Source organism: Littorina saxatilis, linkage group LG16 (assembly GCF_037325665.1).
Source record: "Littorina saxatilis isolate snail1 linkage group LG16, US_GU_Lsax_2.0, whole genome shotgun sequence".
Classification (NCBI taxonomy): Eukaryota; Metazoa; Mollusca; class Gastropoda; order Littorinimorpha; family Littorinidae; genus Littorina; species Littorina saxatilis.
This window is the reverse complement of record NC_090260.1, coordinates 5,058,269-5,070,768: the sequence shown is the minus strand read 5'-3', so window position 1 is coordinate 5,070,768 and position 12,500 is coordinate 5,058,269. Positions and strand designations below refer to the sequence as shown.

Below are 12,500 nucleotides of genomic sequence, written 5' to 3'. Positions count from 1 at the left end.
CCAGGAAAGACCCTTTTGTCAATCGTGGGATCTTTAACGTGCACACCCCAATGTAGTGTACACGAAGGGACCTCGGTTTTTCGTCTCATCCGAAAGACTAGCACTTGAACCCACCACCTAGGTTAGGAAAGGGGGGAGAAAATTGCGGCCTGACCCAGGCCTGAACACACAACCTCTCGATTCCGAGCGCAAGTGCGTTACCACTCGGCCACCCAGTCAACCCGATATGTGTTGTGAATATCGGCTATGAATTTTCGTTGCGAATTTAAGTTCAGAATTACTGATTTCTGTTTCGATGACGTGTTGTAAATTTCTGTTGTGAATTTCTTTGGTGATTATCTGTTGTAAATATCCATTGATAATATGTGTTGTAAATATCTGCTATGAATTTTTGTTGTAAATATCCTTTGGGAATATGTGTTGTGAATATCTGCTATGAATTTATGTTGCGAATGTTGGTTGTGAATATCTGTTGTAAATATTCGTTTAGAATATGTTTTGGGAATACCTGCTACGAATTTCTGTTGTGAATTTCTGTTGTGAATTTGAATTGTGCATTTCTGGTGTTAATTTCTGCTGTTGTGAATATCTGTTGTGAAACTCTGTTGCGAATGACTATGTTGCAAATATCTGTTCCAATAATGTCCAGAACGCAGAAGAAGAACGAGAAATTGTTTTAGTTTCAACACTAAAGAAAATCATGTTCGTTTCACAATGCAACGCTGTAACTCCACCGTGAATACGTTGTTTCAATGTTAGTATCATATTCTCTATCAGAAAAAGGCCAATGTGTCGAGTTATCTGCCCTTACGCCGGCTGTCGTCATCACTGTTGTCACGTAGGTGTGAAGATATCTGGACATTGCTTGTCGGTCTTGACCTACACACGTACGGTGAGGAGGCTACTTGTAACAATGTGCATGGCTTGGTTTACTGTGTGCCTTGTATTGACCTACACACGTACGGTAAGGAGGCTACTTGTAACAATGTGCATGGCTTGGTTTACTGTGTGCCTTGTATTGACCTACACACGTACGGTGAGGAGGCTACTTGTAACAATGTGCATGGCTTGGTTTACTGTGTGCCTTGTATTGACCTACACACGTACGGTGAGGAGGCTACTTGTAACAATGTGCATGGCTTGGTTTACTGTGTGCCTTGTATTGACCTACACACGTACGGTGAGGAGACTACTTGTAACAATGTGCATGGCTTGGTTTACTGTGTGCCTTGTATTGACCTACACACGTACGGTAAGGAGGCTACTTGTAACAATGTGCATGGCTTGGTTTACTGTGTGCCTTGTATTGACCTACACACGTACGGTGAGGAGGCTACTTGTAACAATGTGCATGGCTTGGTTTACTGTGTGCCTTGTATTGACCTACACACGTACGGTAAGGAGGCTACTTGTAACAATGTGCATGGCTTGGTTTACTGCGTGCCTTGTGTTGACCTACACACGTACGGTGAGGAGGCTACTTGTAACAATGTGCATGGCTTGGTTTACTGTGTGCCTTGTATTGACCTACACACGTACGGTGAGGAGACTACTTGTAACAATGTGCATGGCTTGGTTTACTGCGTGCCTTGTATTGACCTACACACGTACGGTGAGGAGGCTACTTGTAACAATGTGCATGGCTTGGTTTACTGTGTGCCTTGTATTGACCTACACACGTACGGTGAGGAGACTACTTGTAACAATGTGCATGGCTTGGTTTACTGTGTGCCTTGTATTGACCTACACACGTACGGTGAGGAGGCTACTTGTAACATTGTGCATGGCTTGGTTTACTGTGTGCCTTGTATTGACCTACACACATACGGTGAGGAGGCTACTTGTAACATTGTGCATGGCTTGGTTTACTGTGTGCCTTGTATTGACCTACACACATACGGTGAGGAGGCTACTTGTAACAATGTGCATGGCTTGGTTTACTGTGTGCCTTGTATTGACCTACACACGTACGGTGAGGAGACTACTTGTAACAATGTGCATGGCTTGGTTTACTGTGTGCCTTGTATTGACCTACACACGTACGGTGAGGAGGCTACTTGTAACAATGTGCATGGCTTGGTTTACTGTGTGCCTTGTATTGACCTACACACGTACGGTGAGGAGACTACTTGTAACAATGTGCATGGCTTGGTTTACTGTGTGCCTTGTATTGACCTACACACATACGGTGAGGAGACTACTTGTAACAATGTGCATGGCTTGGTTTACTGTGTGCCTTGTATTGACCTACACACATACGGTGAGGAGGCTACTTGTAACATTGTGCATGGCTTGGTTTACTGTGTGCCTTGTATTGACCTACACACGTACGGTGAGGAGGCTACTTGTAACATTGTGCATGGCTTGGTTTACTGTGTGCCTTGTATTGACCTACACACATACGGTGAGGAGGCTACTTGTAACAATGTGCATGGCTTGGTTTACTGTGTGGGTTGTAACAATGTGCATGGCTTGGTTTACTGTGTGGGTTGTATTGTCTCTCTTCTTTCTTTCTCATATGTTTTACCTTTAACTGTGTGTGTGTGGACGGGGAGGAATGTGTGTATGTGTGTGTATATGTGTGTATGTGTGTGTGTGTACGTGTGTGTGTGAGTGGATGTGTATGCTGTTTATGCTGTGTGTGTGTGTGTGTGTGTGTGTGTGTGTGTGTTATTTATGCTGTGTGTGTGTGTGTGTGTGTGTGTGTTATTTATGCTGTGTGTGTGTGTGTTATTTATGCTGGGTGTGTGTGTGTGTGTGTGTGCCTGTGTTATGCTTTGTGTGTGGGTATGTGTGTGTGTGTGTGTTATTTATGCTGTGTGTGTGTGTGTGTGTGTGTTATTTATGCTGTGTGTGTGTGTGTGTGTGTGTGTGTGTGTGTGTGTGTGCCTGTGTTATGCTTTGTGTGTGTGTGTGTGTGTGTTATTTATGCTCTGTGTGTGTGTGTGTGTGTGTGTGTGTGTGTGTGTGTGTGTGTGTGTGTGTGTTATTTGTACAATGTGCTTTTGGTTTCATTCTTTTCTCTGCTCACTGCCTCTCAAAGTTTCAGTCGATGACATGGAAGTATACAGCTTGTGTCGGTGTCTTATACATGCAAGATTCTATCAATAAAAAAAAATTTTCTAAGTAAATACACATTCATTTTGGTTAATATTTTGAATTGAGCGTAGATTCTAATAGTGAAGATGTGCTTTGTATTTACCCCAGGAGTTTATAATAGTGAAGGTGTGCTTTGTATTTGCCCCATGAGTTTATAATAGTGAAGATGTGCTTTATATTTGTCCCAGGTGCTTGGTAGCATGACAAGGGAAGGGAGTAGAAGCGGCAAGAGGATGGTGTGGGTCGTGTCGTTGTCGCTGTTGTTGCTGGCAAGTCCGGTGAGGGCGCGACTAGACAGACAGGTGTGCGAACAGCGGCAACCAACAGGTAAGTGTGTGTGTGGGAGGGGGGGTGGCGGGGAGTGTGTGTGGGTGTGTGTGGGGTGTGTGTGTGGGTGTGTGTGGGGTGTGTGTGTGTGAGGGTGTGTGTGTGTTTGTAAGTGTGTGTGTATGTTTTTATGGGTGTGAGAGTGTGTGCGTGTTTGTGTTTGTCGGTATATGCGTGCGTGGATGATTGTGTGCGTGCGTGTGTGTGTGTATGTGTGTGTGTGTGTGTGTGTGTGTGTGTGTGTGTGTGTGTTTGTGTGTGTGTGCGTGTTTATGTGTGCGTGTTTGTGTGCGTGCGTGCGTACATTTCTTCGCAATTTATCATCATTTACATTATTTCAATCTTTATTGCTGGGGTCACGTATATTAAAACAAAACATGCCACGCACGCACACGCTGTTCGGCATCAACTAACCAATGGCTGTGTAACGTAGGCTACCCTAGCTAGGTACAAGATCGTACCGAATATGGTGGAGGTACTCGTAGCGATTGAAATCTCGCTGCCGCTTATGTCCACAGCATCACCAGAAAGCGAGCCACAGCGTCCAGTTGTACCCGACACTTTTGAGGTGCACGTGGACTGCAAAATAGCCAATGCAAATCGCTCTACTGAGGTGCACGAGTACTACGACTACGCGAACAACAGGGGCGTCATGCACCAGATTGAGTACGGGTCGCCCTACTATCTCTACTATGACTATGCTCAGAACGAGGCGCTCACGGTTTTTCCCAAGGAGAGTGAGTACATGTTCGGAAATAACTCTGTCGGGTATGTATGGACATAACTCTGTCGTGTTTGTATGGACATAACGCTGTCGTGTTTGTATAGACATAACTCTGTCGTGGTTGTATGAACACAACTCTGTCGTGTTTGTATGAACATAACTATGTCGTGTTTGCATGTACATAACTATGTCGTGTTTGTGTGGATATAGCTCTGTCGTGTTTGCATGGACATAACTCTGTCGTGTTTGTATGTACATAATGCTGTCGTGTCTGTATGGACATAACTCTGTCGTGTTTGTATGAACATAACTCTGTCGTGTTTGTATGTACATTACTATGTCCTGTTTGTATGGACATAACTCTGTCGTGTTTGTATGGACATAACTATGTCGTGTTTGTATGGACATACCTCTGTCGTGTTTGCAAAGACATAACTCTGTCGTGTTTGTGTGGACATAACTCTGTCGTGTTTGCATGAACATAACTCTGTCGTGTTTGTGTGGACATAACTCTGTCGTGTTTGTATGGACATAACTATGTCATGTTTGTATGGGCATAACTCTGTCGTGTTTGTGTGAACATAACTCTGTCGTGTTTGTATGGATATAACTATGTCGTGTTTGTGTGAACATAACTCTGTCGTGTTTGTATGGACATAACTCTGTCGTGTTTGTTTGGACATACCTCTGTCATGTTTGTATGGACATAGCTCTGTCATGTTTGCATGCACATAACTCTGTCGTGTGTGTATGGACATAGCTCTGTCGTGTTTGTATGGACATAACTCTGTCGTGTTTGTATGGACATAACTCTGTCGTGTTTGTATGGACATAACTCTGTCGTGTTTGTATGGACATAACTCTGTCGTGTTTGTATGGACATAACTATGTCGTGTTTGTATGGACATAACTCTGTCGTGTTTGCATGGACATAACTCTGTCGTGTTTGTATGGGTCGTACAATAGTGAACAGCCTGGCTTTTCTTCTGACAAACAACTTGACTCGTGCTCCTGTCCCCGTGGTTCCGACACTGACACTGACACTGACACTGACACTGACACTGACACTGACACCGACACCGACACTGGCACTGACACTGGCACTGACACTGACACTGACACTGGCACTGACACTGACACTGACACTGGCACTGACACTGGCACTGGCACTGACACTGACACTGACACTGACACTGACACTGGCACTGGCACTGACACTGACACTGACACTGGCACTGACACTGACACTGACACTGACACTGACACTGACACTGACACTGGCACTGACACTGACACGCCTCGCTGGTGATTGGCGCCTCTGATGTTTATCCAGATTAAAAGCGACGGGAGCCAGTCCCGGGTTCGGATTGGTTGAGACTGAGGGGTGTGTGTATGATTTCAACTAATCAGGCCCCGCGCCTGCCTCACATCGGGGAGGTAACTCTCTCGTACACCGGCACCTCAGCCCATGTTACACGGGTGATATTTCTTTACTGTAAGGCTCACACAGCTTCCCGTAAACCATCAGGTTCTGGCCACAGACACTGTCAATATTTCTCTACTGTAGGGCACACACAGCTTCCCGTAAACCATCAGGTTTTGGCCACAGACACTGTCAATATATCTTTACTGTAAGGCACACACAGCTTCCCGTAAACCATCAGGTTCTGGCCACAGACACTGTCAATATATCTGTATTGTAAGGCACACACAGCTTCCCGTAAACCATCAGGTTCTGGCCACAGACACTGTCAATATTACTTTACTGTAAGGCACACACAGCTTCCCGTAAACCATCAGGTTCTGTCCACAGACACTGTCAATATATCTTTACTGTAAGGCACACACAGCGTCCCGTAAGCCATCAGGTTCTGGCCACACACACTGTCAATATTTCTCTACTGTAAGGCACACACAGCTTCCCGTAAACCATCAGGTTCTGGCCACAGACACTGTCAATATATCTTTACTGTAAGGCCCACACAGCTTCCCGTAAACCACCAGGTTCTGGCCACAGACACTGTCAATATATCTTTACTGTAAGGCACACACAGCTTCCCGTAAACCATCAGGTTCTGGCCACAGACACTGTCAGGCTATTACACACAGTACAAACACCCTTTCGTTTAAACACTCATCGCATGACAACCTCCTGGGTGCCCTCCGTCCAGAGCGAGCCTTTTTTAAAGAATGTATTTCGTGCAGTCAGAACGGATTGTCAATGAACACAATTTGAAGCCTCATTTTGGCGCTAGACCTAACCTTTATTTATAATCTAAATAATAAATTGACAGCTTGTTACACAAACATTCTTAAATCATAACATTATTCTTTTGTCATCAATACAAACCAGTACAACTCGAAGGTTTGAAAGTTTCAAAAAAGGGAACCCGGAAGGAGGTGACAGGTCACGCACGATCATGTTTCCCCAAGCAGGCGAATGTTCTTCGAAGCCAAACGCCGCCGATAAGTTCGTGTGAATCGCAGTCATTTGTTGCATTTTAGATTCAGAAGTACACAATTACGTGCTATTGCAGATACAGAAAGTCGCATTGAAATCACAAACTGACGACAAAATTGTGAAAAATGGAAAGTGTGTGACACGGGTCCACGATGGCTCACGGGTAAAATAAACCACGAAACGAACTGTCATTTAATGCTGTTAAACGCTATTGCAAGTGTGTTCCATACGGTTAAAATGCTTTTTTTGTGAGAAGATTTAAATCGTTCTGTAAACCGTTTGAGACAGACTGGGGATTTAACTGATTTATTTTAACCATACAAATCGATTTCATTAATAAATAATGGTATCAAATATATCCTTGATCAGCAGAGAAAGAATTATAAATACTTTCAAATGTTGATTGTCTCCGTTCAGGACATTGCAAGCATTAAACAAAAACATTATTCGCGCAACATGGAAACCAGATAATGTTACATGGATTCGAAAATAAACATTACACTTTTTTTTTTAAAGATTGGTGGCTTGTCGTCAGACCAGCATCTTTGTCGATCTAAGGTGCTTTTCGCCTTGGATATTACCCCTTTAACTGACAGATTACGATGACTATTAAAGGCTGTCTGGCAGTCTTCTCAGGCAACCACATTACATCTACAGAAAGGTGCTTCGTTGAGCAGCTGTCGGGGGATGTAAACCGCTTCCTGTTTGGCTACAAGACAGCCAATGGGCGAGGACATGTCTTCTCTCCATCCGCAGCGCTACACGTTGGCTTTAGCGGCGCCACCACCACCTACCTGGGCTCCGGCTGGGCGCGGGGAGTACGGGTACACACCTGGTACTCCTGTCAGTATGTACCCGAGTTTGACGCCTCCGTCAACGTGTACTGGTCTTTCACGGGTGAGTGGCGGGTTGAGAGGTTGTTTGTCACGTGTCATCATGGTTTTGTTTCAGTTTGAAGTTTACTGAGGCTGTTTGCTCCTGAAGACAAGAGTTAATGCCACCACCACTCTCACTCCCTCTTCCAGCGTCACTGCATCTTAGTCCCAATTATCTAGGCATTCACACATTCATTCTTCCGTCCATCTATCCATCCATCCACCAATCAATCCTTACACCCACCCATCCATCATCCATCCATCCATCCACCCACCCACCCATTTATTCACCCATCTATTCATTTACCCATCCATCCATCCACACATCCATTTATTCACCCACCCATCCATCCGTTCAAAACAATGTGGAAACAGACACGTTACTGGTTTGCAAGCAGAATACACAGAAACCTTTAATTGGTGCGTTTATAATTGACCTCAAGCTTGCTCTTGCGACTAACTACATGTATATTCTGTGTGAGAACTAACGGTGATACTGTTAGCTATTCGCACAACACATGTTGACAGCGAGTGACTATATGATATTATAGTCAGTCGCTGTCAACATGTGTTGTGCGAATCGCTAACAGTATCATCGTCAGTTCTCACAAATAATATAAATATTATTCTGTGTGAGAACTGACGATGATACTGTTAGCGATTCGCACAACACATGTTGACAGCGAGTGTTTGCACTTTTCAGACCCTCGGAGCTGGGACACAGCGGTGGGGTACCCAGACACACCCGTCCAGTGCCGGGTAGCCGGGGTAGCCATCAACCAGAACGATCCCATGAACGGAACCCACACCTTCAGTCACACTTACGACTTTCTCCACTTCAAGAATTTCATCTCCAGGCGTGAAGTGTTTGAGGTGATGATGATGATTCTGCTGCTCCTGCTGCTGCTGATGATGATGATGATGAAGATGATGAAGATGATGAAGATGATGAAGATGATGATGATGAAGATGATGATGATGATGATGATGATGATGATGATGATGATGATGCTGACGATGATGATGATGTAATTATAGTTGTGGTTGTTGTTGATGTTGTTGTTGCTGTTGTCCACTCTTCACGTCTCCAGTGTTGGCGGTGAAACGTTGATCTGCCCCCCGTCCCCTGGCCCTCCCCCCCCCCACCCCATCCCTCCCCGGTCTGGAGAAGGGGTTGGGGTGGAGGTGGAGGAGGGGGGGCGGTGGAAGCAGTGTAGGAAAGGGCAATGGCTGGAGATGGGTGGACTGGTAGCAGTGTAGGAAAGGACAATGGCTGGAGATGGGTGGACTGGTAGCATTGTAGGAAAGGACAATGGCTGGAGATGGGTGGACTGGTAGCAGTGTAGGAAAGGACAATGGCTGGAGATGGGTGGACTGGTAGCAGTGTAGGAAAGGGCAATGGCTGGAGATGGGTGGACTGGTAGCATTGTAGGAAAGGACAATGGCTGGAGATGGGTGGACTGGTAGCAGTGTAGGAAAGGACAATGGCTGGAGATGGGTGGACTGGTAGCAGTGTAGGAAAGGACAATGGCTGGAGATGGGTGGACTGGTAGCAGTGTAGGAAAGGACAATGGCTGGAGATGGGTGGACTGGTAGCAGTGTAGGAAAGGACAATGGCTGGAGATGGGTGGACTGGTAGCAGTGTAGGAAAGGACAATGGCTGGAGATGGGTGGACTGGTAGCAGTGTAGGAAAGGACAATGGCTGGAGATGGGTGGACTGGTAGCAGTGTAGGAAAGGGCAATGGCTGGAGATGGGTGGACTGGTAGCAGTGTAGGAAAGGACAATGGCTGGAGATGGGTGGACTGGAAGCAGTGTAGGAAAGGACAATGGCTGGAGATGGGTGGACTGGTAGCAGTGTAGGAAAGGACAATGGCTGGAGATGGGTGGACTGGTAGCAGTGTAGGAAAGGACAATGGCTGGAGATGGGTGGACTGGTAGCAGTGTAGGAAAGGACAATGGCTGGAGATGGGTGGACTGGTAGCATTGTGGGAAAGGGCAATGGCTGGAGATGGGTGGACTGGTAGCAGTGTAGGAAAGGACAATGGCTGGAGATGGGTGGACTGGAAGCAGTGTAGGAAAGGGCAATGGCTGGAGATGGGTGGACTGGTAGCAGTGTAGGAAAGGACAATGGCTGGAGATGGGTGGACTGGTAGCAGTGTAGGAAAGGACAATGGCTGGAGATGGGTGGACTGGTAGCAGTGTAGGAAAGGACAATGGCTGGAGATGGGTGGACTGGTAGCAGTGTAGGAAAGGACAATGGCTGGAGATGGGTGGACTGGTAGCAGTGTAGGAAAGGACAATGGCTGGAGATGGGTGGACTGGTAGCAGTGTAGGAAAGGACAATGGCTGGAGATGGGTGGACTGGTAGCAGTGTAGGAAAGGACAATGGCTGGAGATGGGTGGACTGGTAGCAGTGTAGGAAAGGGCAATGGCTGGAGATGGGTGGACTGGTAGCAGTGTAGGAAAGGACAATGGCTGGAGATGGGTGGACTGGTAGCAGTGTAGGAAAGGGCAATGGCTGGAGATGGGTGGACTGGTAGCAGTGTAGGAAAGGACAATGGCTGGAGATGGGTGGACTGGTAGCAGTGTAGGAAAGGGCAATGGCTGGAGATGGGTGGACTGGTAGCAGTGTAGGAAAGGGCAATGGCTGGAGATGGGTGGACTGGTAGCAGTGTAGGAAAGGACAATGGCTGGAGATGGGTGGACTGGTAGCAGTGTAGGAAAGGGCAATGGCTGGAGATGGGTGGACTGGTAGCAGTGTAGGAAAGGGCAATGGCTGGAGATGGGTGGACTGGTAGCAGTGTAGGAAAGGACAATGGCTGGAGATGGGTGGACTGGTAGCAGTGTAGGAAAGGGCAATGGCTGGAGATGGGTGGACTGGTAGCAGTGTAGGAAAGGACAATGGCTGGAGATGGGTGGACTGGTAGCAGTGTAGGAAAGGACAATGGCTGGAGATGGGTGGACTGGTAGCAGTGTAGGAAAGGGCAATGGCTGGAGATGGGTGGACTGGTAGCAGTGTAGGAAAGGACAATGGCTGGAGATGGGTGGACTGGTAGCAGTGTAGGAAAGGGCAATGGCTGGAGATGGGTGGACTGGTAGAGGAAATTATGGGGGCATGTTGCCGCCAAAACGTCATGATGGTTTATAGGTGCCGTATTTCCTTTTGTGTGACAGTAAACGTCGATGTGCTCTTAAAGGGGCGGCCCTTCTCTCGTGTGATAGTTAACGTCGACCTCGTATTAAAGGTGAGGTGCTTCTCTATTGTAGTAGTAGACACACACACATCGCGCTCAGTCCGGCTCGGCGTGAATTGTGATGGATCGTAGTGGAATGTGGTGGATTGTGATGGATGTGTGATGATGTTTGTGTTGACGCAGACCCCGGATGACGTGGTGTGCGCGGGCCGTGTTAACAGCCGGACTGTCCCTGACCTACCTGACGCCTTCTCATTCACAGTGGAGGTGGTCAACGTCCTGGACAAACAGGTGTCCTTTATGCAGGTAAGTTTCGAGTCCTTTACACCTTGCCACATTCCCGAAGGCCCGGTAGCCCAACTGGTAGAGCACTGGACTTGTCATCCTAAGGTCGCAGGTTCGAGTCCTTTCCACCTTGCCACATTCCCGAAGGCCCGGTAGCCCAACTGGTAGAGCACTGGACTTGTCATCCTAAGGTCGCAGGTTCGAGTCCTTTACACCATGCCACATTCCCGAAGGCCCGGTAGCCCAACTGGTAGAGCACTGGACGTGTCATCCTAAGGTCGCAGGTTCGAGTCCTTTCCACCTTGCCACATTCCAGAAGGCCCGGTAGCCCAACTGGTAGAGCACTGGACGTGTCATCCTAAGGTCGCAGGTTCGAGTCCTTTCCACCTTGCCACATTCCCGAAGGCCCGGTAGCCCAACTGGTAGAGCACTGGACGTGTAATCCTAAGGTCGCAGGTTCGAGTCCTTTACACCTTGCCACATTCCCGAAGGCCCGGTAGCTCAACTGGTAGAGCACTGGACTTGTCATCCTAAGGTCGCAGGTTCGAATCATTTACACCTTGCCATATTCCCGAAGGCCCGGTAGCTAAACTGGTAGAGCAGTGGACTTGTCATCTTAAGGTCGCAGGTTTACATCCAGGCCGGGACGGACAGGGGTCAAATTTATGTGCAGACTGAGATACGGTATTCATGTTCCACCCTCGTGTCACCACCGTGGCACGTTAAAGACCTTGGTCATTCTGCCATAAGTGCAGGTGGCTGCTTACACCTAAACACGCACACATGGGTAGCGCGACTCTGTTGCTGCTAGCTTTCCACTGGGAGGAAGGGAGCTGAATTTCTCAGCGATGGGACAATAAAGTAATGAAAATAAAAATGAAAAGAAAATGAAAATGAAGGAGAAGTGAGGTACGCGGCGAACGGCGTGAGGCCCAGACAGCTAAGCATGCGAACGGCGTGAGGCCCAGACAGCCAGACATGCGAACGGCGTGAGGCCCAGACAGCCAGACATGCGAACGGCGTGAGGCCCAGACAGCCAGACATGCGAACGGCGTGAGGCCCAGACAGCCAGACATGCGAACGGCGTGAGGCCCAGACAGCCAGACATGCGAACGGCGTGAGGCCCAGACAGCCAGACATGCGAACGGCGTGAGGCCCAGACAGCCAGACATGCGAACGGCGTGAGGCCCAGACAGCCAGACATGCGAACGGCGTGAGGCCCAGACAGCCAGACATGCGAACGGCGTGAGGCCCAGACAGCCAGACATGCGAACGGCGTGAGGCCCAGACAGCCAGACATGCGAACGGCGTGAGGCCCAGACAGCCAGACATGCGAACGGCGTGAGGCCCAGACAGCCAGACATGCGAACGGCGTGAGGCCCAGACAGCCAGACATGCGAACGGCGTGAGGCCCAGACAGCCAGACATGCGAACGGCGTGAGGCCCAGACAGCCAGACATGCGAACGGCGTGAGGCCCAGACAGCCAGACATGCGAACGGCGTGAGGCCCAGACAGCCAGACATGCGAACGGC

At 48.1% G+C, this 12,500-nt stretch overlaps 3 protein-coding genes across 5 annotated transcripts in view; 2 read left to right on the top strand and 1 right to left on the bottom strand.

The window, feature by feature from the left end:
* LOC138950247 (uncharacterized) overlaps window positions 1–12,500 on the top strand; it is a 796,434-nt gene that overhangs the window by 652,594 nt on the left and 131,340 nt on the right. The gene's annotated exons all lie outside the window — the stretch shown is intronic.
* LOC138950264 (uncharacterized) overlaps window positions 1–12,500 on the bottom strand; it is a gene marked incomplete in the record, with an annotated part of 260,344 nt that overhangs the window by 138,226 nt on the left and 109,618 nt on the right.
* The window catches only part of LOC138951291 (uncharacterized), a 33,886-nt gene continuing 24,679 nt past the window's right edge, over window positions 3,294–12,500 (top strand). Inside the window, exons 1-5 of the mRNA XM_070322920.1 lie at window positions 3,294–3,426; window positions 3,945–4,163; window positions 7,269–7,508; window positions 8,190–8,359; window positions 10,866–10,988. Of these exons, the coding sequence (XP_070179021.1) occupies window positions 3,300–3,426; window positions 3,945–4,163; window positions 7,269–7,508; window positions 8,190–8,359; window positions 10,866–10,988 (879 nt within the window). The 5' untranslated portion in view covers window positions 3,294–3,299. The remainder of the gene's footprint in view (window positions 3,427–3,944; window positions 4,164–7,268; window positions 7,509–8,189; window positions 8,360–10,865; window positions 10,989–12,500) is intronic.